The 26,799-nt window shown below is 50.6% G+C and overlaps 1 protein-coding gene across 1 annotated transcript in view; it reads right to left on the bottom strand.

Annotated features, from left to right (window-relative positions):
* The window catches only part of NECTIN4 (nectin cell adhesion molecule 4), a gene marked incomplete at its 5' end in the record, with an annotated part of 33,763 nt that extends 13,713 nt beyond the window's left edge, over positions 1–20,050 (bottom strand). Inside the window, 5 exons of the mRNA XM_070950902.1 lie at positions 461–612; positions 9,667–9,787; positions 11,434–11,724; positions 18,861–19,214; positions 20,020–20,050. Coding sequence (XP_070807003.1) covers positions 461–612; positions 9,667–9,787; positions 11,434–11,724; positions 18,861–19,214; positions 20,020–20,050 — 949 coding nt within the window. The remainder of the gene's footprint in view (positions 1–460; positions 613–9,666; positions 9,788–11,433; positions 11,725–18,860; positions 19,215–20,019) is intronic.
* Positions 20,051–26,799: the final 6,749 nt, after the last annotated feature.

The raw sequence follows: 26,799 nt of genomic DNA, 5'->3' as shown, positions 1-26,799 counted from the left end.
GGTGTGGGCACGCACACGCACAATCCCCCCCACTACTCCCGCTTTTGGCACACAACGGCAAAAAGGTTAGCCATCACTGCACTAGGGATTCGAACTGCTGAACTGCCAACCTCTCGATCGACAAGCTCAGTGTCTTAGCCACTGAGCCACCCGCATCCCGAGGCTGGACTAGAAGACCTCTAAGATCCCCTCCAGCCTTATGAATCTATGTTTCTAACTAACATGACTCTCAAACTCCTTAAGCAGGCCTGAAAGGCAGAGGAGTTCAAGCAGGGAAGAGAAGAGTGATTTTAATGGGGCCAATTGTACCTCTGCCTGTTTCAAACATTCTTGATCCAGTTGTTACTGGGACAGTGCAAACAGGAGCTGTTCCTCCTCACGCCGGATTTCCTCGGGGATTGGGAACCGTGCAAGATAGGAAGGCCCGTGGACAATTCCAGATGTTGGCTTCTGAACCTACCTTTGATGCCCACCGCAGCCCTCACTTCCTTGGCTGCAAAGCTGTTGGAGACTCGGCAGACGTAAATCCCTTTGTCTCCAGTTTTGAGGGGTCTCTGGAAGAGCAAGGTGTCCCCTTTGATCCTCACCCCCCTGGGGAGGGGCTCGTTGAGCCTGTGGGGAAAGAGCAAGAGAAAGTCAAGACGGAAAAGGAAGCAAAACATGGGACTTGCTGGCCTTAGACGGTTAGCTTAGAGAAAAGGGAAGCGAAGGGAAAAGAGACGAGAGGGGAAGGGAGGAGATGGGAGGGAAGGGAAAGGGAGATGGAAGGGAAGGGAGGGAGGAGAGGAAAGAGAAGGGAAGGGAAGGGAGGAGAGGGAAAGGGAAGGGAGGGGAGGGAAAGGAGAAGGGAGGAGAAGGGAAGGGAGGAGAGGGGAAGGGAGGGGAGGGAGAGGGGAGGGGAGGGAGGAGAGGGGAAGGAAAGAGAGGGGAGGGGAGGGGAAGGGAGGGAAGGGAGGGGAGGGAAAGGAGAAGGGAAGGGAAGGGAGGAGAGAGGAAGGGAGGGAAGGGAGGGGAGGGGAAGGAAGGGAAGGGAAGGGAGAAATGAGATGGGAGAGGGGAGAAGGGAAAGGAGAAAGGGAAGGGACTCCGTATTTCAAAGAAGGCAAATACTGGGCAACACACGTTACAGTGCAGGACTTCTTGTCAGCCTGACCAGACAGGAAACACAACCAGATTACACCAATCCCATTTTATTGTGAGGCTACATGTACAAAATCTCGCCAGTCCGAAAGTACAAATCTCCCACTGTCTGTTTCACAGCCTTGGGAGGCTCAGGAGCCCTTCTGGGCCCTTCTGACGCTCGTCCCCCCCGTTATGCAGCCGAGGGCTCTGCCGCCCCTTCTCCGATTGTTCTCTTGGCCCCCCCACAGCCCATCCCATCTGCAGACGTTGCAGGTAGCATTACCCCACAAGGGGACGGTGACCCAGGCTCAAAACCTGGACCGAGTCACCCCAGTTGCGTGCGATGACCTCAGAACGAGCACGACCGCAACCCTCACAGACAGCACAATCACACACCCAGCACACACGGGCGCGCACACACACACACAGACACACACACACACACACACACACACACACACACACACACACAAAACACTAGACTAGAAGCTAAGCAAGATGCAAGTATTTCCGGGTAGCATCCCACAGGATGTCTCTCTCTTCCTTTGACTTCCACCGTTGATAAATTTACTATCCTATTTACGGGACTTGAAGGGCAGCCTATTTAGGGCGAGTTGTTAATACTCATCCTTCAGGTTTTAGCCTCCACGCCCAATTCATACGTGTGCCACCCAGGGTCACAGCTTCTCTCTCTTTTTTTTTTTAGCACAACCGAATAGGCTGCAACTCGCAAGGATCCTTTCTGCTAGTATTTTTTCACCCTTTCTTTTAAATATTTATCGGCTATTTCCTCCGCTTGCTTTCGGTGCAAAAGTTGGGAAGGAATAGCTCGAAAACACCATGCCGTGAAAAATGAGCACAAAACGCCAACATTTCTTTTCTGCTTTGGCCAAAAACTTGTGCAGGACGAGGCCTCGCTCACTTCTTCAAGGAGTCAGAGAAATGTGGAAGCTGACCAAGATTTTCAGCAGAGTAAAAACGAAGGCTTATTTTAAGGAATAAAAGGGGAACAGTTGGTCCTGGACTTACGACCGTTCATTTAGTGACAATTCCAAGTCCTGCTGGGACTAAAAAAGCAACTTATATAACCAGTCCTTGTACTTTTGCCCCATTTTATGACCTTCCTTGCCACCGTCGTTAAGCGAATCTGGCTTCTTCCCCATGGACTTTGCTTGTCAGAAGGTCGCAAAAGCGGATCACGTGATCCTGGCACCAGTGGTGGGTTTCATATATCCGGGGGTGGGATTGAAAAAAATTTAGCAACTGGTTTTCTGCCTGGTTGCTGGGTGGGCGTGGCCATGGGGGCGTGGCCTACTCAGCCTCTTGCACCGCAGCAGCGGGGGGGGGTAGTTTTTGCCCTCCCCAGGCTCCGGAGGCTTTCCTCGAGCCTCCAGGAGCGCGAGAAAACGGCCTCCCCAGGCTCCGGAGGCCCTCCAGAGGCCGGAAATGGGCCCGTTTCCAGACTTCCAGTACTTCTGGTAGGCCCGTTTTTCCCACTCCCAGAGCCTCCATGCGGGCCCTACATTTACCTCACATACAAAATGGGCCGCATGGAGACTCCTGAGAGGGGCGGGGCAGGGTGGGTGGGGCCAGCCAGTCCTTGCAACTACCGGTTCGGCGAATAAGATGTAAAATTAGCATCCATTTCACCCAAACTGGTACGAACCAGCTGAATCCCACCTCTGAATATATCCTTACCACCGGTTCGCCTCATGCGCGCACACTCACTTTGCACGCGCACCTTCCGTGCGTGTACCCGGTCTTCCGCGCATGCGCTCTGCTCGTGCGCACAGCCTTCCGCGCAGGCCTCGAAAACGTAGCTAAATAGGAGGTCTTTACGCCGGAGCAGGTGGGTGGGCTGAATCGGTCCAAACCGGCTGAATACCACCTCTGCCTGTGACACTACGACCGTCATAAATATGAATCAGTTGCCAAGGGTCCAAAGGGTGATCATGTGACCGTAGGGATGCTACAACGGTCGTAAGTGTGAAAAGTCCCTTTTTTCAATGCCATTGTCGCTTCGAATGGTTGTAACTCGAGGATTGCCTGTACGTGGGTTGTGTTTTTTGCCGGTTAAGGGAAGCGAAGGGGGAAAGTGCAGATGGGCCTGGCTCTTTTTCTCTCCCTTTCTTGGCTTCTCCTCCACCCCAGGGACATGTTGCGACTGGTGATAGAGGGAAGAGAAATGGGGGGGGGGGAAAGGGAGGGGAGGGAGGGAGCCATGACATCATCCACAATAGGTGCTGAAATCAAAGGAATGCCTTCCCTTTTCCCACGGTGACCTGATTAGCAGAGCCGGTGCTGAAACCTGTTCGGGCCCCACCCAAACTCTGCACCCGCGGATGCCAGCAGCATCGGAGATGCCGGGTGCCTATCGGCCTGGGCAGCTGCTGTGCCCCCTTCCTAACCCTAACCCTAACCCCAGCCGAAACTCTGGCCATAACCACAAACCCCAAACCCTAACCCTAACCCCAAACCTAACTCAAATCCAAACTCTAACCTCAACCCTCAACCCCAAAGCCTAGCCATAATCCCCAACTCCCAACCCTAACTCCCTACCACAACCCCAACCCTAACCCTAATCCCCAACTCTCAATCCTAACCCCCTACCACAACCCTACCCCTAACCCCCAACCCCAAACCCTAGCCCTAACCTCAACCCTAACCCTAACCCTAACCGCAAATCTAACTCAAATCCAAACTCTAACCTCAACCCTAACCCCAAAGCCTAGCCATAATCCCCAACTCCCAACTCCCGACCCTAACCCCCTATCCCCAACCCTACCCCTAACCCCCAACCCTAGCCCTAACCTCAACCCTCAACCCCAAAGCCTAGCCATAATCCCCAACTCCCAACCCTAACCCCCTACCACAACCCCAACCCTAACCCCAAACCCTAACCCTAATCCCCAACTCCCAACACCCGACCCTAACCCCCAACCCTAGCCCTAGCCCTAATCCCCAACTCTCAACCCTAACCCCCTATCCCCAATCCTACCCCTAACCGCAAACCCTAGTCCTAACCCCCAACCCTCAACCCCCAACCCTAGCCCTAACCTCAATCCCCGCTAACCCTAACCTCAACCCTGACCCCAACCCCCCAACCCTAGCCCTAATCCCCAAACCCCAACGCTAGCCCTAACCTCAACCCTAACCCAAACCCAAGCTCTAACCCTAACCCCTAGCCCTAACCCCCTTACCCCAACCCTACCCCTTACCCCCAACTCCACCACCTCAAACCCTAGCCTAACCCTAGCCTCAACCCAAACCCAAACCCTAACCCAATCCTGACCCCAAACCCACCACCCCAAACCCTAACCCTAACCCCAATCCTGACCCACAGCCTCGCATGTGCATTGATGCATGCAGCAGAGCTGCCTACTGTAGTTGTGCAATGTGATGGAGAAACCGTTCGGCTTTTTTGTAAAAGAAAGGAAACCCCTGGGGGCTCTGAAGAAGGGCTTCGTATGCTCAGGTCACAAGACATTAACGTCTCGCCTGGGCCGGGGGTTGGACTAGAAGACCTCCAGGGTCCCTTCCAACTCTGTTATTCTGTGCGGCCTTTTTTTGTCGAGGTTCTTTAGCCAATCACTGCAGTCGTTAAACAAATCAGCAGTCGTTCAGCAACCCCCCCCCCCCCCGTTTGGCTTTGCTTGTCAGAAGCAAAGGGAAACCACATCATCCCTCAGATGCTACAACCGACACCAATCCATGCCAGCACCCCAAATTTTGATCGCAAGACCGGGGGGATGCTATGACGGGCCTGGTTGTTAGGAAACAAATATTACCTAACTTGTTGGGTTGGCAATATATAAACCCTCAATGTAGCTTTAAGACTGCTGTATTGCATCATACTGTGTCCTGATTGGTTAGCTCTGTAGCCAATGTCCTTAAGAGGGAGCTAGAAACATGGTTTGTCTTTTCTTTGCTGTTCTTGCTCTCTGATATCTCTGTATGCTACTGTTTGCAAATCCAGAAGAACTGTTTATTGTGAATGACTACGACGACTGGTAAGAAGACTTTGTTATTGGATTATCCCTGGACTGTTGTTTTGCTATCTCCTGTTTTATATGTGTTTGACCTGGACTGTTTATTGGACTGTGCCTTACTATTTCCTGAAAGTAAACACAACTCAGTGTATCTGTGTTTCTTCGTAACTACTCTCAATCGCTTTCATGTGCACACCCTTGCTACTCAAGGGTTACTCTGCGAATTCCTTAACACTGGTTGCAAGTCACTTTTTTCCCCCCAGTGCTAAAAGGATGGTTTTAATTCAAGGGTCTCCTTGTACAGGTAGTCCTCAACTTACAAGAGCTCAGTTAGTGCCCGTACAAAGTTACAACGGCACTGAAAAATATGACTTACGACCGTTTTTCACCGTTACGACTTTTGCAGCATCCCCGTGGTCACGTGATTAAAATTCAGACACTGGGCAACTGACTCACAGTTATGACGGTTGCAGTGTCCTCCTGGGGGGGTCACACAATCCCCTCTGGCGACCTTCAGATGAGCCAAGTCAAGGGGGAAGAAGCCGGATTCGCTTAACAACCTGGTTGCTCATTTATCAAGTGCAGGGATTCACTTAACAATGGTGGGGAAAAAGGTCGTAAAACGGGACAACCCCCCCTCCCCCTTAACAAATGTCTCCCTTAACAGCAGACATTGTGGGCTCCGTTGTGGCCGTAAATCGAGGATTACCTGTATTTGTTTCTGGGAATCTACCGGGTTAACGCAACTATGCGCAAATGTGGCTTCCTATCATTTATTTATTTAATGCGAGGCTGTCAAACTGCAGGCATATAATTAAAAGAGAGAGAAGGGTTTGCCGGGTTCAAAAAGAGCCATGCCTGTCCGGGGAACATACCACGGGACAATACCGTACAAAGGGGCTCGACACCCACCCCAGCCCCAGGCCTGGGAAGATCGCCAGGTTTTTTCCCCTTCAAAGGCTTTTCGAATGTCAGCAAGGGTGGGAAGCCATGTGGGTCTCGGGGTGGGGTTGGGGTGCTCCAAAGGGCAGGCGCCGCGATAGAGAAGGTGGCGCATTTCCTAAGTCCCCCCACAGTGTTGAATTGAAGAATAAGAGAAGAATAGAGATGGAAGGGACCTTGGAGGTCTTCTAGTCCAACCCCCTGCTTCAGCAGGAGACCTGGCTTATACCGTTCTGGACAAAAGGGCTGTCCAAACGCTTGTTAAAAATTTGAGGGGCTGCCCCAGAGAGGAGAAAGGGGGAAAGCTATTTTCCAAAGCACCCGAAGGCCAGACAAGGAAGAATGGATGGAAACCGATCAAGAAGAGATTCAACCTGGAAATAAGAAGGAATTTTTTGACAGTGAGAAGAATCAACCCATGGAGCAGAAGTTGCCTTCAGAAGTTGTGGGAGCTTCATCCCTGGAGGCTTCCAGGAAGAGACTGGGCTGCCATCTCTCAGAAATGGTGTAAGGGTCTCCTGCTTGGGTGGGGGAGGGGGCTGGACTAGATGACCTCCAAGGTCCCTTCCAACTCTGTTATTCTGTTATTATTCTGTTATTCAGAAATTGTGCTACCTTCATCCCTCGAAGCTTTCAAGAAGAGGCTGGACTGCCATCTGTCAGAAATGGTGGAGGGTCTCCTGCTTGGGCGGGGGGTTGGACTAGATGACCTCCGAGGTCCCTTCCAACTCTGTTCATCTGTATCTGTAAAAACCTCCAGTGATGGAACATCCACAACTTCTGAAGGCAACTTCTGTTCCATGGAGATTTTGCAAGATCCTTCTCCCTGGAGTGGGGAGGGAATGGGGATTTTGCAGTATCCTTCCCCTGGAGTGGGGAGGAAATGGGGATTTTGCAGTATCCTTCCCATGGAGTGGGGAGGAAATGGAGATTTTGCAGTATCCTTTCCCCAGGAGTGGGGAGGGAATGGGGATTTTGCAGTATCCTTCCCCCAGGAGTGGGGAGGGAATGGGGATTTGGAGTGGGGAGGGAATGGGTATTTTGCAGTATCCTTCCCCTGGAGTGGGGAGGGAATGGGTATTTTGCAGTATCCTTCCCATGGAGTGGGGAGGAAATGGAGATTTTGCAATATCCTTCCCCCAGGAGTGGGGAGGGAATGGGGATTTTGCAGTATCCTTCTCCTGGAGTGGGGAGGGAATGGGGATTTTGCAGTATCCTTCCCCCTGGAGTGGGGAGGGAATGGGGATTTTGCAATATCCTTCCCCCTGGAGTGGGGAGGGAATGGGGATTTTGCAATATCCTTCCCCCAGGAGTGGGGTGGGAATGGGGATTTTGCAGTATCCTTCCCCTGGAGTGGGGTGGGAATGGGGATTTTGCAGTATCCTTCCCTTGCCACGCCCACCAAGCCACACCACACCACACCCACCAAGCCACGCCCACAGAACCGGTAGTTTTAAAAAAATTAGATTTAACCCCTGGGGCACACCCTGAAATACTGGAAGGCTGCTATCCTGTCCTTCTTTTCATTAAACGAGACCTCCCCAATTCCACCAACCCTTCTTTCTCTTATCATCTGAGTTGCTCTTCTCTGCACTCTTCCTAGTTTTCCAAAGGTTTTTTTTTTTTCTTCTGGTTTCGGTTTTAGAGACAACCTCTCACAATCCAGCAAGGCAGGTGCCATTTATTGCCATCAAGCCAAGGAAATGACATTTCTGGGCACGCCCCACCGGGCACCGTTTTGGCAGGGCGGCTGCTGCCACCCTGGGCTGCTCCGGTACTGCTCTTCCGCACCGCTGTGTGACAAGTTGCGCAGGGCGGCAATTGGCAACGGTATTGTGTTCCTGCCAGCCGCACCCCCAGGAAGACTCCCAGCCCCCCCACCCTCCCCAGCCAGCCGTGCTGACTTGGCTGTTCCTTCCCGGCTCACCACAAAGGCTGCATTTTGCCCGGAGGCTCCTTACCCGAAACCCATGGCAAGTCCCGGCTGGTCCCTCCCCAAACAAAAAAGCAGTTTTAAGAGACAGCCGAGAAACGCCGGATGGAGAAGAGGTGTTTATGGAGCTTTCTGTGGGAGCTTTTCATGGCAGCTGGGCCAGATCGGCTGCCATCCGGCTGGCAGGAATAGCGTGGCTCTTCCCTTGGGCTTGGAAGAGAAGGGGTACCCACAGGAGACGGTTTAAAAAGGCCCAACTGGGGCGATCAGAACTCTGCCTGGTTTTTACAGGGCAAGGCATAGGGAATCCTTGACTTACGAACGTTTGTTTAGTGACGAAAAAAGCAACTTACAGCCGGTACTTACAGCCTTATGCTTACAACCCTCGTAGCCTCCCCGCGATCAAAATTCACAACTGGCACGTATTTATGATGTGTTTCATATTGTAAGCCGCTCAGAGTTACCATCCGTAAAATGGGTGGATAAGGGAAGCGGTGGCCCAGTGGCTAAGACGCTGAGCTTGTCGATCGAAAGGTCGGCAGTTCAGCGGTTCGAATCCCTGGTGCCGCGTAATGGGGTGAGCTCCCGTGACTCATCCCAGCTTCTGCCAACCTAGCAGTTTGAAAGCAGGTAAAAAATGCAAGTAGAAAAATAGGGACCACCTTTGGTGGGAAGGTAACAACGTTCCGTGCACCTTTGGCATTGAGTCATGCCGACCACATGACCACGGAGACGTCTTTGGACAGCGCCGGCTCTTCGGCTTTGAAACGGAGATGAGCACCGCCCCCTAGAGTCAGGAACAACTAGCACATATGTGCGAGGGGAACTTTTACCTTTACCTTTAATATTGTAAGCCACTCAGTGTTACCTGAGGGAGGGAGGCAGGAAGGGAAAGGGAAGAAGGAAAGAGGGATGGATGGATGGATGTAGGGTGGAGAGGGAGGGAGAGAGGGAGGGAGGGAAAGGGAAGAAGGAAAGAGGGAGGGAGAGATGTAGAGAGGGAGGGAGGGAGGGAGGGAGGGAGGGAGGAAGGAAGAAGTAAGGAAAAGAGAAGAAGGAAAGAGTGATGGACGGACGGATGTAGGGAGGGAAGGAGGGAGGCAGGCAGGCAGGAAGGAAGGAAAGGAGGGAGGGAGGGAAAGGGAATAAGGAAAGAGGGATGGATGGATGGATGTACAGAGGGAGGAGAGAAGGGAGGGAGGAGGGAAGGCAAGAAGGAAGGAAGGGAAAGGGAATAAGGAAAGAGGAATGGATGGATGTAGGAGGGAGAGAGGGAGGGAGGAAGGAAAGGGGAAGGAGGAAAGGGATGCAGGGAGGGAGGGAGGGAGGGAGGAAGGAAAGAAAGAAAGAAAGAAAGAGAAAGAAAGAAAGAAAGAAAGAGAAATAAAGAAAGAAAGAAAGAAAGAAAGAAAGAAAGAAAGAAAGAAAGAAAGAAAGAAAGAAAGAAAGAAAGAAAGAAAGAAAGAAAGAAAGAAGAAAGATAGAGAAGGGAGGGAGGGAGGGAGGATGGAAAAGAAGGAGGCTGGGGAATTCTGGGAGTTGAAGTCGATAAGCCTTAAAATGCTAAGTTTGGAGACCCCTGTTCCAACCAACAACCTAAGTTCAGATCCTTGCCCCATCTGGGACTAGGCTATCCCAACAAGCCAGGAATCAAGGCTAAAGACTTGGCACCAGACTCACCGAGACCAGTTGTAGATCGGTGGTGGGTTCCCATCTCCGAGGCACTTCAAAGAAGCCCCTTCCTGGCCTTCCGTCCAGTCCTGCTCTGCCTCGTGACCCAGGATGGAGGCATCGGACAGGTCTGCACGGGGGAGGGAGGGAAGGCAAGGTTAGGCAAACCGAAGGGATGGGGAAGAACGTGCCCATGTGGCACAGCCCAGGACTGCCTTGTAACCAGGCCCTTACTATGACTATAACTAGAGACAACAAGCAGGACTGTCTGTCTGTCTGTCTCTATCATCTATCTATCTATCTATCTATCTATCTATCTATCTATCTATCTATCTATCTATCTATCTATCCCCTCTCTATATATATCCTCTATATCTATCCCCTCTATATATCCTCCCCCCCCTCTATCTATCTATCTATCCCCTCTCTCTATCTATCCCCCCCTCTCTCTCTATCCCCTCTATATATCCTCTCTCTCCCTCCCTCTCTCTCTCTCTCTCTCTCTCCTCTCTATATATATCCCCCCTCTCTCTCTATCTATCCCCTCTATATATCCCCCCTCTATCTATCTATCTATCTATCTATCTATCTATCTATCTATCTATCTATCTATCTATCATTATCTATGTAGTATCGATGATCTATCTATCTATTATCTATCATCTATCTATCTCTATTATCTATCTTTAATCTACCTATCCCTCTTTCTCTCCCTTTCTCTCTCTCTCTCTCTCATATATATATATAAAATCTATCTATCTATTCTACCTAGTTATCTATCATCTATCATCTATCCGTAATCTGTCTACTTCTCTCTCTTTTCCTCTATCTACCTATCTACTTCTCTCTCTCTTCCTCTCTCTCTATCCATCAATCCATCCATATCTATCTATCTATCTATCTATCTATCTATCTATCTATCTATCTATCTATCTATCTTATCTATCTTTAATCTACCTATCTCTCTATTTCTCTCTCTATTTCTCTCCCTCTATCCTCTCTCTTTCTTTCATATATATATATAATCTATCTATTCTACCTACTTATCTATCATCTATCTGTAATCTATCTACTTCTCTCTCTTTTTTCCTCTATCTACCTATCTCTCTCCCTCTGTCTCTCTCTATTCATCAATCCATCCATATCTATCTATCTATCTATCTATCTATCTATCTATCTATCTATCTATCTATCTACCTATCTACCTACCTATCTATCCATCTATCCATCTCTCTATCATCACAAATTTATATGGCTGCCCAACTCACACACAGATGAACTCCGGGTGGTTTACAACTTTAAAAGTCACAACATAAAAATCCATCAAGCTCACACCTCAACCCCTGGCAGCAGCAACACAATCAAATCAGCCCCCTTCCTGGCTCCATTCGGGGTCCCCAGGAACCACTGACCAAACCCCATATGTAGGGCCTTTGAGAAAAGCAAGAGGGTGGGACCCGACCAACCACCCCCAGGGGAACGATGGTCTACAGAGAAGGGGCCACCACCGAGAAGGCCCTTTTTGATGGTCCCACCAGAAGCACATCCCCGATCGAGGGGACCTGTAACGTGCCCTGACTTCATGTCCTGGGGGGCGTCTTTCCGGCATTCCCCTATGGCAAGTTTGGACCCCTATCCGTTCGCCCAAGTGTCGGTCCCAAATCCCAGTGGAACATGATGGCAGCCTCTCTGCCTGGCCACGGAAGGTCTACAAGAGACAGCGGCGGGAGGACAGGCAGTCTGGAGGCTCAGGTGAAGGTGAGAACAGGTACCTACAGGCCACACTGAGGGTGTGAGTGATCCTCTTCAGGTGCTGCAATCCCGGGTGCGAAACCACGCAGGTCAAGGGCTTGCCGTTCATGCTGCGCCCAGGGACCACGTAGAATTCGCTGGTGACCGAGGCTGAGCGGGAATGCGAGGATTCCTGGGTGTTGGATACGCCGCGGATTTCGGTCTCCCAGGTGACGGTGGGGACCGGGTTCCCTTCGGCTGTGCAGGAGGCGGCCAACGTGCGGCCCTGCCCTTCCTCCAGCGGAGGCCCCAGGTTCAGAATCGGCAACGGGGGCACTGCAAAGAGATGGAGAAGACAGGATGCGGTTTAGGAGAGACGGAGGACTCACAAAGGACGGGCCCTTGGCGCCCTCTGAACTTATTTATTTATTTAGGGGATTTATATTGCCCCCTATTGCTATCCATCCATCCTTCCTTCCTTCCTTCCTTCCTTCCTTCCTTCCTTCCTTCCTTCCTTCTTTCCTTCCTCCCTTCCTTCCTTTCTTCCTGTTAGAATGCAGTATTGTAGGCTAAACTCTGCCCACTGCCAGCAGTTCGATCCTGACCGGCTCAAGGTCCACTGAGCCTTCCATCCTTCTGAGGTGGGTAAAATGAGGACCCAGATTGTTGGGGGGCCAGAGGCTGACTCTGTAAACTGCTTAGAGAGGGCTGTAAAAGAACTGTGAAGTGCTATATAAGTCTAAATGCTATTGCTACCGTCCATCCATCCTTCCTTCCTTCCTTCCTTCCTTCCTTCCTTCCTTCCTTTCCTTCACTCCCTCCCTCCCATCCATCCATCCACCCACCCATCTATCCATCCTTTCCTCCTCCTTCCTTCCTTCCATTCATCCAGCCATCTTTTCCTTCCTTCCTTCCTTCCTTCCTTTCACTCCCTCCCTCCCATCCATCCATCCACCCACCCATCTATCCATCCTTTCCTTCTCCTTCCTTCCTTCCATTCATCCAGCCATCTTTTCCTTCCTTCCTTCCTTCCTTCCTTCCTTCCTTTCACTCCCTCCCTCCCATCCATCCATCCACCCACCCATCTATCCATCCTTTCCTTCTCCTTCCTTCCTTCCATTCATCCAGCCATCTTTTCCTTCCTTCCTTCCTTCCTTCCTTCCTTTCACTCCCTCCCTCCCATCCATCCATCCACCCACCCATCTATCCATCCTTTCCTTCTCCTTCCTTCCTTCCATTCATCCAGCCATCTTTTCCTTCCTTCCTTCCTTCCTTCCTTCTTCCTTCCTTCCTTCCTTCCCTTCACTCCCTCCCTCCCTCCCTCCCTCCCTCCCCAGTTGTCAGAATGCAGTATTGCAGGCTAATTCTGCCCACTCACAGCAGTTCAATCCTGACCAGCTCAAGGTTGACTCAGCCTTCCGTCCTTCCGAGGTGGGTAAAATGAGGACCCAGATTGTTGGGGGGGGGGGCAAGAGGCTGACTCTGTAAGCTGCTTAGAGAGGGCTGTAAAAGCACCGTGAAGCGCTATATAAGTCTAAGTGCCATTGCTATTAACAAACGTCCCACTTAACAACAACAATGTGGGGCTCAATTGAGGTTGTAAGCCGAGGACTACCTGTGATCAATACGGATTGGTGCCAAGCCAGCTCCAGCTATGAAGCCTGGCCTTTTTGGGAGAACAGAAGGTTTACAAGGTCCCAGACAGATGTGTTTGTGCGCATATCTGTGTGCTTCTGTGGGTATATCCTTTATTTTTCACGCTCGTGGAGCTAAATCAAAAACCACAGGATACCCCCCATTCCTCGATTCTGAAGTGCAGTTTCTCCTTTCCAGGAATCGGTCAGGTGAGAAGAGCCCAGCTTTGGACAACCAAGGCTCTCCCTCAGGGGTGAAATCCAGCAGGTTCTGGAGAACTGGTAGCGGAAATTTTGAGTAGTTTGGAGAAGCGGCAAATGCCACCTCTGGCTGGCACCAGAGTGGGGAGGGAATGGGGATTTTGCAGTATCCTTTCCCTGGTGTGGGGAGGGAATGGGGATTTTGCAATATTCTTCCCCTGGGGTGGGGTGGAAATGGAGATTTTGCAGTATCCAGAGTGAGGTTGGAATGGGGATTTTGCAGTATTCTTCCCCTGGAGTGGGCTGGGAATGGAGATTTTGCAGTATCCGGAGTAGGGTGGGAATGGAGATTTTGCAGTATCCTTCCCCTGGAGTGGGGTGGGAATGGAGATTTTGCAGTATCCTTCCCCCAAGTGGGGAGGGAATGGGGATTTTGCAGTATCCAGAGTGGAGTGGGAATGGAGATTTTGCAGTATCCTTCCCCTGGAGTGGGATGGGGATGGAGATTTTGCAGTATCCAGAGTGGAGTGGGAATGGAGATTTTGCAGTATCCTTCCCCTGGAGTGGGGTGGGAATGGAGATTTTGCAGTATCCTTCCCCCAAGTGGGGAGGGAATGGGGATTTTGCAGTATCCAGAGTGGAGTGGGAATGGAGATTTTGCAGTATCCTTCCCCTGGAGTGGGATGGGGATGGAGATTTTGCAGTATCCAGAGTGGAGTGGGAATGGAGATTTTGCAGTATCCTTCCCCTGGAGTGGGGTGGGAATGGGGATTTTGCAGAATCCTTCCCCCGGAGTGGGGTGGGAATGGGGATTTTCCAGTATCCTTCCCCTGGAGGGGGGAGGGAATGGGGATTTTGCAGTATCCTTCCCCCGGAGTGGGGTGGGAATGGAGATTTTGCAGTATCCAGAGTGGAGTGGGAATGGGGATTTTGCAACATCCTTCCCCTGCCCACCCACCAAGCCACGCCCACCAAGCCACACCATGCCTACCAAGCCACGCCCACAGAACCGGTAGTAAAAAAAACATTGGATTTCACCACTGGTCTCTCTCCAGCTCCAATTTCACCTGCTCGATTTCAAAATCCCGTTAAAACTCAGCCTCTATGACCTTATCCATCCTCGAGGCAGGCGCAGCTTCTAATTGCCGTAAAATCCTACACACTTTTTAGAACTATAATTAAATGCAGGTCTGGGAAGGGCCCACGGGGCCACTCCGAGCTAGGAACCCAGGGTCGGCTGCTCTGGGGCACGAGGGAGAAGAGTGGGGCGTGGCTGAGCTGGTTTCACTGGGTCCATGTAGGAAGCCATCCATGCTGGGCACGAGAAGCCTGGCACGCAGCTCCCCATTGCCCCTCGATATTGTTTGTTTATTGTTTGTTTATCATTTGCCCCCCACGTGAAAGAGGAGATAATAATCGGTGGGCTTGATTAATTTTCATCCGGCACTCTTTTTTAAAAAAAAAAACTTCGTCTTCACCCTGGCACCACTTTCCAATTCTTCTTTGACACCTGCCATTTTTGGGGCTGCAATCCCAGGAGTGGGATTCAAAAATTTTAGCAACCGATTCTCTGCCCGGTTGCTGGGTGGGCGTGACCATGGTGGATGTGGCCTATTCGGCCTCCTGCACCATGGTGGGGGGGGCATGCGTATTCGCCCTCCCCAGGCTCTGGATGCTTTCATCGAACCTCCGTGAGTGCTTCCCCTGGCCCTCCGGAGGCTGGAAACGGCCCCATTTCCAGACTTCTGGAATTTCCAGGAGGCCCGCTTTTCGCCCTCCCCAGGCTCTGGAGGCTTTTCTTGAGTTCCCTTGGGCTCTGGAGGCCCTCCGGAGGCTGGAAACGGGTCCATTTCCAGACTTCTGGAATTTCCAGGAGGCCCACTTTTCGCCCTCCCCAGGCTCTGGAGGCTTTTCTTGAGTTCCCCTGGGCTCCGGAGGCCCAAAGGAGGCTGGAAACGGGTCCATTTCCAGACTTCTGGAATTTCCAGGAGGCCCACTTTTCGCCCTCCCAGGCTCTGGAGGCTTTTCTTGAGTTCCCCTGGGCTCCGGAGGCCCAAAGGAGGCTGGAAACGGGTCCATTTCCAGACTTCTGGAATTTCCAGGAGGCCCACTTTTCGCCCTCCCAGGCTCTGGAGGCTTTTCTTGAGTTCCCCTGGGCTCCGGAGGCCCAAAGGAGGCTGGAAATGGGTCCGTTTCCAGACTTCTGGAATTTCCAGGAGGCCCGCTTTTCGCCCTCCCCAGGCTCCAGAGCAGTGGTGGGTTCCTCCCGGTTCGGTCCAGTTCGGCCGAGCCAGTAGCGGTGACGATATGACATCACCGAACCGGTTCTCCCCCCCACCGCCCTCCCACCCCCCCCACCCCCCCCCACGTTATTCTTACCTTTTATTTGGTCCCACCCCCAATCTATTGCTGCCTCCTGAGTCCCAGCTGATGACTAGAGGGAAAAAAACTGTTTAAACTCTTGCCTGGGGGCTTCAAAGGGCCGTCCTACAGCTGACCAGTGTTAAAAGCAAACAAATGAGTCGGGTCGTAAGTGCGAGGACTGGTCGTAAGTGTGAGGACCTTCCAGAAATGACTCTGACCAGCTAGCCACGCCCACCTAGTCACATGACCTCCAAGCCACACCCACAAAATAAGCCACGCCCTCAGAGCCGGTAGTAAAAAAATTTAGAACCCACCCCTGCTCCAGAGGCTTTTCTTGAGTTCCCCTGGGCTCCGGAGATCCTCTGGAGGCTGGAAACGGGCCCATTTCCAGACTTCTGGAATTTCCAGGAGGTCCGTTTTCGCCTTCCCAGAGCCTCCGCGTGGGCCCTGCACTTACCTGGCATCCAAAACGGGCCTGGGAGACTCCTGGGAGGGGCGGGACCAGGTGGGAGGGAGTGGCCAGCCAGTCCTTGCAACTACCGGTTTGACGAACCAGATGTAAAATTAGCATCCGCTTTGCCCGAACCGGTCTGAACCAGTTGAATCCCATTCCTGCTGCAACCCCATTTGCAAAAATAAAAAAAAAACAGCCCTCCCACCACAATTCCTGCCCCTGACTTCCACTTGAGGGTTTCGGTTATTTGGGTACATGACACCACCCCATAAATTACATCCCTTTTAAAAACGGCCGGTTTTAGTAAACGGAGTAACAGCGTTGGAAGGGAGCTTGGAGATCTTCTAGTCCAACTTCTCTTCAGGCAGGAAACCCTATACCAGCGGTGTCAAACTCAATTTCATGGAGGGCCGAATCAGGGCTGTGGTTGACCTCGGAGGGGGTGGGGGGTGGGAGCCATGGCCGACTGGGTGGGTGTGGCCGACTGGGTGGGCGTGGCCTTCTTGACATCACTCCCCAAACCGCTGCCATGTTTCCTCTTCGTATTGGGTAGACTGGGCCGAAGCTACGCTGGCCCAAACTTTCCTCTTCGCATTGGGTAGACCAGGATGGACCTGCTGCGGGCCAAATATGACCACATCACGGTCCAGATCCGGCCCGCAGGCCTTGAGTTTCACACCCATGCCCTTATACCGTTTTTAGACAAATGGATGTCTGAACCGGTAAATACTACCTGTGGTTGGCCCTGCCCCCGCCTACCCGCTCGCCGCTCACCCCGCCCCGCCCCGCCCAGTCACGCCCCACTGTGTGTGGGTCCTCACTTGCGCACGCGCACAGTCTCTGCTCTACGTTGCCTGCCTAAGCTGCCTTCCCAAGGAGCACCCACAACGTCTGGTGGCAAGCTGTTCCACCGATGAATTATTCTCACTCTCAGGAAATTTCTCCTTCGTTCTAGGTCCGTGATGGTGAACCTATGGTATGCGTGCCATAGGTGGCATGCACAGCCATATCTGTGGGCACACCAGCCATTGCCCTAGCTCAGCTCCGGCGCACACACTTGCGCTGGCCAGCTGATTTTTGGCTGGCCCCGCCCATGCTGCCCCTCCCCTCCCAGGAGTCTCCATGTGACCCGTTTTGGATGCCAGGTAAGTACAGGGCTCACGTGGAGACTCTGAAGGGCATTTTCGGCCCTCCGGGAGATGGGGGGAGGCTGTTTTTGCCCTCCCCAGGCTCCAGGGGCTTTCTTGCAAAAAACAGGCCTACCAGGCCCACCGGTAAACTTTTTGCCGTCACGGGCCAAAAGCGGGGGGAGTGTGGGAGGGTTGCACGCACATGTGCGGTGGGGGCACGGGGGGCATTGAATTATGGGTGAGGGCACACGCGTGCGCGATCCCCCTGTGCTCCCCCCGCTTTTGGCACACGACGGCAAAAAGGTTAGCCATCCCTGTTCTAGGTTGAATAAATCTCTCCTGGATGAGTTTCCATCTTTTTGCTCCTTGTCCTCCCTTCCCGATGCCACCCTCTCCTCTAGAGGAGACCGCCTGGCTCTGCCACGTCCACACACGGTGCAAGGAGAAACCCAGGGAGCTAGTCCTCGGGTTACAACCGTTCATTTAATGACCACTTGAAATTACCACGGCCCGGGAAAAAAAGGATCATTTTTCCACATTTTGATCATGGTGACCATAGGGAATGCCGCAAAGGTTGCAAGCGTGAAAAAAACAGTCATAAGTTGCTTTATTCAGGGCCTTGTAACTTCGAACGGTCACTAATTGAACTGTCATAAGGGGGGGGGAACTAACTGCATTGTTATTGGAGAATGATCTATACTGTGTCTCAGTGAGAGCTGAAGCTTCTCAGGGGCCCTTACCTAGAACCTTGAGGGCCAGTCGATGAGAAAGTTCAGCGGTTCAAATCCCTAGTACAGGTCTCCTGTGTGAGCAGGGGGCTGGACTAGGTGACCTCCAAGGTACCTTCCAACTCTGTTACTGTTAAAGGTGGAGACCTGAAGCTCCTCGGGGGTCGTTACCTAGAACCTTGAGGTCCAGGAGAAGACCAGAAGCTCCTCAGGGGTCCTTACCTAGAACCCTGAGGGCCTCAGGGGTCCTTACCTAGAACCCTGAGGGCCTCAGGTGTCCTTACCTAGAACCCTGAGGGCCTCAGGTGTCCTTACCTAGAACCTTGAGGTCCAGGAGAAAACCAGAAGCTCCTCAGGGGTCCTTCCTAGAACACTGAGGGCCTCAGGTGTCCTTACCTAGAACCCTGAGGGCCTCAGGTGTCCTTACCTAGAACCCTGAAGGCCTCAGGTGTCTTTACCTAGAACCCTGAAGGCCTCAGGTGTCCTTACCTAGAACCTTGAGGGCCAGGTGGAGACCTGAACCTCCTCAGGGGTCCTTACCTAGAACCTTGAGGGCCTCAGGGGTCCTTACCTAGAACCTTGAGGGCCTCAGGGGTCCTTACCTAGAACCCTGAGGCCCTCAGGGGTCCTTACCTAGAACCCTGAAGGCTTCAGGTGTCCTTACCTAGAACCCTGAAGGCCTCAGGTGTCCTTATCTAGAACCTTGAGGGCCAGGTGGAGCCCTGAACCTCCTCAGGGGTCCTTACCTAGAACCTTGAGGGCCAGGTGGAGCCCTGAACCTCCTCAGGGGTCCTTACCTAGAACCCTGAGGGCCTCGGGGGTCTTTACCTAGAACCTTGAGGGCCAGGTGGAGCCCTGAACCTCCTCAGGGGTCCTTACCTAGAACCTTGAGGGCCTCAGGGGTCTTTACCTAGAACCTTGAGGGCCAGGTGGAGCCCTGAACCTCCTCAGGGGTCCTTACCTAGAACCTTGAGGGCCAGGTGGGACTTGAAGTTGCCCTGGGGGAAGGTGATGAGGTGGCATTCGTAGGCGCCCTCGTCAGCCTGCACCGCGTTCTTCAGCAGGATGGAGCTGTTGACCAGGGACCCCTGCGCCTGCCGTAGCACCCGGCCGGCGTAGGCATCCTGGATGTGGACCCCGTGCTGCGAATTCAGGACCGCCAGCTCCGTGCTCTTCCCGCCGTCTCCTCGCTTCAACCAGGTGACCTGCAGCACCGTCTCGCCCTGCGTGGCCTGGTAGCCACAGGGCAGGACCACGTCTTTGCCAAACACTGCCGTCACGCTGCTCGGGGTCTCCAACACTCGGGCCAGCAGACCTGGGGAGACGGGAGAAAGGAGGAAGAGTGTGAACTATCGAATTCAATCCCATGAGAAAAGAGAAGGCGTGATTTTGGAAACCTGCAATGCCCTTCTCCTTGTGATTAAAACCTGGAGACTAAAACATACGAAGAACGGTTGAAGGATTTGGGTCTGGCTACTCTAGAGAAAAGAAGAATTAGGGGTGACATGATAGCAGGATTCCAGTATTTGAGGGGCTTCCACAAAGAAGAGGAGGGGGTCAAATTATTCTCCAAAGCACCTGACACCGGTTCACACCGGTTCGCAAGAACCGGTAGTAAAAATTTGTAGTAGTTCGGAGAACCGGTAATAACATTGGCTGGCCACGCCCCCGAACCGGTCCCCGGCCCGGTCCCTGCTCGCTTACCCCGCCGACCTCATCAGAGGCTTTTTTTAAAAAAACTTTTAAAAGCATTTTTTCTACAACCTCTTCGGCCGAAAAAATGCTTTTAAAAGTTTTTGAAAAAAGCCTCTGATGATCGCGCAGCTCAGCTGGAATCGTCAGAGGCTTTTAAAAGCATTTTTTTCTACAACCTCTTCAGCCGAAGAGATTGTAGAAAAAAAAATGCCTTTAAAAGCCTCTGGCGATCCCAGCTGAGTTGCCTGATCATCAGAGGCTTCTGAAAACATTTTTTTCTGCAACCTCTTAAGGTTGTAAAAAAAAAAATGCTTTTAAAAGTAAAAAAAAGCCCACCCAGTCACATTACCCCCACCAAGCCACGCCCACAAAATAAACCACACCCACAGAACCGGTAGTAAAAAAATTTAGAACCCACTCCTGACCTGAAGGCAGGACAAGAAGCAACGGATGGAAACTAATCAAGGAGAGAAGCAACCTGGAATTAAGGAGAAACTTCCTAACAATGAGAACAATTAATCAGTGGAACTGCTTGCCACCAGAAATCATGGACGCTCCATCACTGGAGGTGTTTAAGAAGAGACTCGAGAGTCACTTATCTAAAATGGTATAGATTGAACCTAGACCTACCGGGCCCATCGGTAACCTTTTTGCCGTCGCCAAAAATAGGGGGAGTGGGGTTGCACATGCACGTGCTACACCCATACTTCAATGCTCTCCCCACCCACCCCCCACATGCGTGCATGATACACCCCCCCCCCCCCGTATTCCCCCTGCTTTTGGCACGCAACGGCAAAAAGTTTTCACCCTCCCCAGGCTCCAGAGGCTTTCTTGGCGCCTGGGGAGGGTGAAAACAGCCTTCCCCATGCCCCCCGGAGGCAGTCCGGAGACTGGAAACAGCCCGTTTCCCAACTTCTGGTGGGCCCGGAAGGCCTGAAAATCAGCATGCACGCTGGAGCTGAGCTAGGGCAACACTTGCATGCCCACAGATATGGCTCCGTGTGTCACCTGTGGCACGCGTGCTATAGGTTCGCCATCACCAAGAGCCTTGATAGTACAGTGGTCTAAGCACCCTGTTATTAACACAGCTGCCTGCAATTACTGCTGGTTCGAATCTCTCCAAGGCTCAAGGTCGACTCAGCCTTCCATCCTTTCTAAGGTAGGTAAATTGAGGACCCAGTTTGTGGGGGCAATAAGATGACTTTGTATAAATATACAAAAGGATGAAGGCTATTGCTGAGCACATTGTAAGCCGCCCTGAGTCTCCGGAGAAGGGCGGCATATAAATCAAATTTTAAAAAAAAATCACGGGTATAGGTTCTCCTGCTTAAGCAGTGGGCTGGACTAGAAGACCTCCAAGGTCCTTTTTTGCTCTACTCTGCTCTATTCTTTTACAGAATAACATTCTATTCTATTCTATTCTATTCTATTCTATTCTATTCTATTCTAATTCTCTTCTCTTCTCATACTCTACTCTACATTCTATTCCAGTCCAGTCCAGTCCAGTCCTATTCCTATTCTAAATTCAATTCAATTCTTTTCTCTTCTCTTCTCTTCTCTTCTCTTCTCTTCTCTTCTCTTCTCTTCTCTTCTCTTCTCTTCTCTTCTCTTCTCTTCTTTTCTTTCAAGAGCCGTGTTCGGAATAGTGTAGGGAAAAATGTTTCGGTTCAGGGAACTCAGCTACAAAACTGCATATGTGGAAAAATAGCTTGGGAAAACATGTGTATGTTGGTCCAAATTAGGAATAATCAGGTTTTAATTTGTTTCGTGTCTAGCAAGAAAACTGAAGATTTAAAATATAAAACATAAAACTCTTTTAAATTCCATCAACCATCTTGGCAAACTCAGGGAAAGGGGATTGGAGTCCCATGGGCCAGTCCATCCTGACAACTGATGGATCGATCAATCAATCAATCAATCAATGGATAGGAAACAGAAGAATGCCCAGGCGCAAAGAATTATAGAATCATGGGACTGTAAGGGACTGTGGAGATCCTCTAGTCCAGAGGCCTTCAAACTTGGCAGCTTTAAGATTTGTGGACTTCAACTCCCAGAATTCTCCAGCATAGCTGGAGAATTCTGGGAGTTGAAGTCCACAAGTCTTAAAGCTGCCAAGTTTGAAGACCTCTGCTCTAGTCCAACCCCCTGCACAAGATCATAGAATCATGGGGCTGGAAGGGACCTTGGAGGTCTTCTAGTCCAACCCCCTGCCCAAGATCATAGAATCATGGGGCTGGAAGGGACCTTGGAGGTCTTCTAGTCCAACCCCCTGCCCAAGATCATAGAATCATGGAACTGGAAGGGACCTTGGAGGTCTTCTAGTCCAACCTCCTGTGACAGATCATAGAATCATGAGGCTGGAAGGGACCTTGGAGGTCTTCTAGTCCACCCCCTGTGCAAGATCATAGAATCATGGGGCTGGAAGGGACCTTGGAGGTCTTCTATTCCAACCCCCTGTGACAGATCATAGAATAACACTGCCTCCTGTATCTCCTTCTCCTTCGAGCCCCACCTTCAACTCAAGAGTTGTTCCTCAAATCGGCTGCAAGTTGCATGCACCCAGGAAAGTGGACCAGCCCGGGAGTCCAGCTCAACCTGCCTGCACAGATGCTGAAGCTTTGCCCCGGCTTGTCCGGATCCTGCCCTTCCCTCCCTCCCCCCCCACCTCTTAAGCCTGCCATTGTTTCTTCCCCAGCAGACACACACCTTGCAAAATCGCAGCCTCTGCCAGCGGCCTCTGAAAGCAGATTTCTTTCGGGGTTTTTCTTAAACAGAATAGAATTAGAAATGAGCAGAAATCGAATAGAAATAGAAATAGAATAGGATTAGAATTAGAATTAGAATTAGAATTAGAATAGAATAATATATAGAATAGAATAATATATGGAATGGAATGGAATGGAATGGAATGGAATGGAATGGAATGGAATGGAATGGAATGGAATGGACTAGAATAGAATAGAATAGAATAGAATAGAATAGAATAGAATAGAATAGAATAGAATAGAATAGAATAGAATAGAATAGAATAGAGTGAATGGAATGGAATGGAATGGAATGGAATGGAATGGAATGGAATGGAATGGAATGGAATAGGAAATGAAAGGGAAGGGAAGGGAAGGGAAGGGAAGGGAAGGGAAGGGAAGAGAAGAGAAGAGAAGAGAAGAGAAGAGAAGAGAAGAGAAGAGAAGAGAAGAGAAGAGAAGAGAAGAGAAGAGAAGAAGGAATGGAATGGAAGGGAAGGGAAGGGAAGGGAAGGGAAGGGAAGGGAAGGGAAGGGAAGGGAAGAGAAGAAGGAATGGAATGGAATGGAATGGAATGGAATGGAATGGAAGGGAAGGGAAGGGAAGGGAAGGGAAGGGAAGGGAAGGGAAGGGAAGGGAAGGGAAGAAGGAATGGAATGGAATGGAATGGAAGGGAAGGGAAGGGAAGGGAAGAGAAGAGAAGAGAAGAGAAGAGAAGAGAAGAGAAGAGAAGAGAAGAGAAGAGAAGAGAAGAGAAGAGAAGAGAAGAGAAGAGAAGAAGGAAAGGAATGGAATGGAATGGAATGGAATGGAATGGAATGGAAGAGAAGAGAAGAGAAGAGAAGAGAAGAGAAGAGAAGAGAAGAGAAGAGAAGAGAAGAGAAGAGAAGAGAAGAGAAGAGAAGCTGGAAGGGACCTTGGAGGTCCTCTAGTCCAGCCCCGTGCTCAAGCAGGAGGCCCATTTCAGATAAATGGGAAGGCCTGTTCTTCAAAATCCTCAGCTTCTCAGACCTGTTAATATGACGACTGCTTCTCCTGGTGGGGTTTATGGTTCTCATCTATTTTCTCCTGCCAATTTTTTTCTTTTGTTTTGATACTGCAGGTAGTCCTCGACTTATGACCACAACCGAGTCCAAAAGTTCCCTTGCTGAGCGAGACAAATGTGAACTAAGCCTTGTCCCATCTTACGACACGTCTTGCCGCAGTTACTAAGTGAATCACTGCAGTTGTTAAGCCAGTAAAATGGTCGTTAAGTGAGTCTGGTTTCCCATTGAGTTTGCTCATCCAAAGGTCGCAAAAGGGGATCATGTGACCCCGGGACACCGCAACCGTCATGAGTCAGTTGCCAAATGTCTGAATTTGGATCATGTGTTCATGGAGATGCTGCAACGGTCATAAGTGTGAAAACCGGTCCTAAGTCACTTTTCCAGTGCTTGCTGTAACTTTGGTCACTAAACGAGGACTACCTGTACATTCTTAAGGAATCTACTTTGGGGGTGGGTCATGCATGCCTTATCCCAGCAACGCTGTCTGGGGAACTCTGGGAGTTGAAGTCCACAAGACTTAAAGCTGCCAAGGTTGGACGCCCCTGTGTCTCCTCCTTGCCCAGGGGGCTGGACTAGAAGACCTCCAAGGTCCCTTCCCGCTCTGTTACTCTGTATTCTGTGATACGGGGGTGAGAGCTACTGAGTTTCCTGGCCAGGGGCCACATCACAGACCTGGTATGTGGTTCCTTGCTTGGGAATCTCCACTCCGTGCCAAAAACAACAATTACCCAGAGAAGAAAGAAAGGCCTCTCGGTCTCACACACACACACACAACACACACAACGTCAGAGGAGGAGCTGGCTTCCTTCTCGGCCGTCTGCGGCCCCCATCCTGACTCAGGCTCCTCCTTCACACCTGGCAGACGGGCACCTGGCCATGAGAACCATGCCACGAAACACAGCCGGCTCTTCCAAAGTCAACGGTAAACAGTTACGGCCACCGAACAACTTCCTCATACCAGGGTTAAAACATTCTTTTCTTTTCTTTTCTTTTCTTTTCTTTTCTTTTCTTTTCTTTTCTTTTCTTTTCTTTTCTTTTCTTTTTCCTCTTCCTCTTCCTCCTCCTCTTCCTTTTCTTCCTCCACCTCCCCTCTTCCTCTTCTTCTTCTTCCTCATCCTCTTCTCCTTCTTCCTCCTCTTCCTCTCCTCTTCTTCTTCTTCTTCCTCCTCCTTTCTTCCTTCTCCTCTTCCTTTTCTTCCTCCTCCTCCCCTTCTTCCTCTTCTTCTTCCTCCTCCTCTTCCTCCTCCTCCTCTTCCTTTTCCTCCCCTCCTTTCTTTCTCTTCCTCCTCCTCTTCCTTTTCTTCCTCCTCTTCTTCCTCCTCCCCTCTTCCTCTTCTTCTTCCTCCTCCTCCTCTTCCTCCTCCTCCTCCTTCTCTTCCCCCTCCCCCTCCTCCTCCTCCTCTTCTTCCTTCTCCTCCTCCTTCTTCCTCCTCCTCCTCCTCTTCCCCATCCTCCTCCTCCTCCTCTTCTCCTTCATCCTCCTCTTCCTCTTCTTCTTCTTCTTCCTCTTCCTCCTCCTCCTGCTCTTCCTCCTCTTCTTTTTCCTCCCCCATTCTTCCTCCTCCTCTTCCTTTTCTTCCTCCTCCTCCTCTTCTTCCTCTTCTTCTTCCTCCTCCTCCTCTTCCTTTTCTTCCTCCTCCTCTTCCTTTTCTTCTTCCTCTTCTTCCCCTCTTCCTCTTCTTCTTCCTCCTTTTCTTTCTCCCCCTCTTCCTCTTCCTCCTTCTCTTCCTCCTCCTCCCTCCTCTTCTCCTCCTCCTCTCTCTGTCTCTAGTTACCCTACATACAGGTAGTCCTCAACTTACAAGAATTCATTTAGGGACCATTCAAAGTTACAGCCAGCTTCACATAACAACCATGTTACTAATTTACTACAGTGGTTCACTTAACAACTGTGTCAAGGAAGGTCATGAAATGGGGCAAAACTCAGAACTTAACAACTTTCTTGCTTAGCAATAGAAAGTTTGGGCTCAAAATGGTCATAAATTGAGGATTACCTATATAGGCTTGGAAGGGACCTTGGAGGTCTTCTAGTCCAGCCCCCTGCCCAAGGCAGGAATCCTTATACATTCCTGGACAAACAGCTGTCCAATCTTTTTTTTCTGAAAGCCTCCAGCGATCGTGATTCAGACATCTGAATGGACGAGTTACCCCTCCAAACGATTTCTGGAAAACGATGCAGAATCTTTGACGCATCCCTCAAATCTTTCTTTTAAGCTAATAAGGTTCCCAAACAGAAAGCGTCTGACTCAGCCCCCCAAAAAACCATTATGTGGGTAGCTGGTAAAATAATATTAATCCCCAGGACTCAGTAGTCCTTTAGCAGCTGGCTTAGGGGAATCTCGTCTTGGCTTCAACCTCTGCCCGCCACTCCCTGATTCTGAATTTAAATCTCAGTTTTCATGTGAAAAGAAAGACCCACATTTAACATACTGTTAACACAGTCACATTGGATGAGCATTATTTATTTACCTTATACGTGTCTTTATCCCTGGACAAAAGAAAACCTCAGCAGCTAGCGGTACAATAAAACAACAAATAAATAAACATTTAATGAGTAACGGCTCTGCAACCTCAAATGCTGATTTGTCGTATAATTTAAAAATAGTTACGGTAAATCAGGGTTAACCCCTAAAGTCCTACCCCATCAAGCTTTGAGCGCTGAGCTTCTGCTGAACATGGTAGAATAACAGAATAAAACAGAGTGGGAAGGGACCCTGGAGGTCTTCTAGTCCAGCCCCCTGCTCAAACAGGGACTCTCCAGGACAGTGTTTCTCAATTTGTCGACTTTTATGATGTGTGGACTTCAATGCCCAGAATTCCAGAGCCAGCAGGCTTGGTTGGAGAATTCTGGGAGTTGAAATCCACACGTCTTAAGAATTTAAAGCTGCGAAGCACTAAAGTCCATACGTCTTAAAAGATGTTGCTTAGGAAATTATGGAAATTGAAGCAGGGGTGAAATGCTCCCAGTTCGGACCGGATCGCCTGATCCGGTAGCGATGGAGGCGGGTGGTTCGGAGAACCGGTAGCAAAAATCCCTGCCCAACCCCCCATGCCCAGCTGAGCCACACAATCATCAGAGGCTTTTTTTTTTTACTTTTAAAAGCATTTTTTCTACAACCTCTTTGGCCGAAAAAATGCTTTTAAAAGTAAAAAAAACAAAGCCTCTGATGATCGTGTGGCTCAGCTGGGATCATCAGAGGCTTTTAAAAGCATTTTTTCTACAACCTCTAAAAAATGCTTTTAAAAGCCTCTGAGGATCCAAGCTGAGTTGCCTGATCGTCAGAGGCATTTAAAAGAAAAAAAAGCCTCTGCCGATCAGGCAACTCAGCTGGGATCGTCAGAGGCTTTTAAAAGCATTTTTTACAACTTCTTCGCCAAAGAGGTTGTAGAAAAAATGGTTTTAAAAGTTAAAAAA

The sequence above is a fragment of the Pituophis catenifer genome, unplaced genomic scaffold (assembly GCF_029215685.1).
Source record: "Pituophis catenifer annectens isolate HBS135680 unplaced genomic scaffold, rPitCat1.0.hap2 SCAF_10, whole genome shotgun sequence".
NCBI classification, from domain to species: Eukaryota; Metazoa; Chordata; class Lepidosauria; order Squamata; family Colubridae; genus Pituophis; species Pituophis catenifer.
This window is presented reverse-complemented; position numbering and strand designations above follow the sequence as displayed.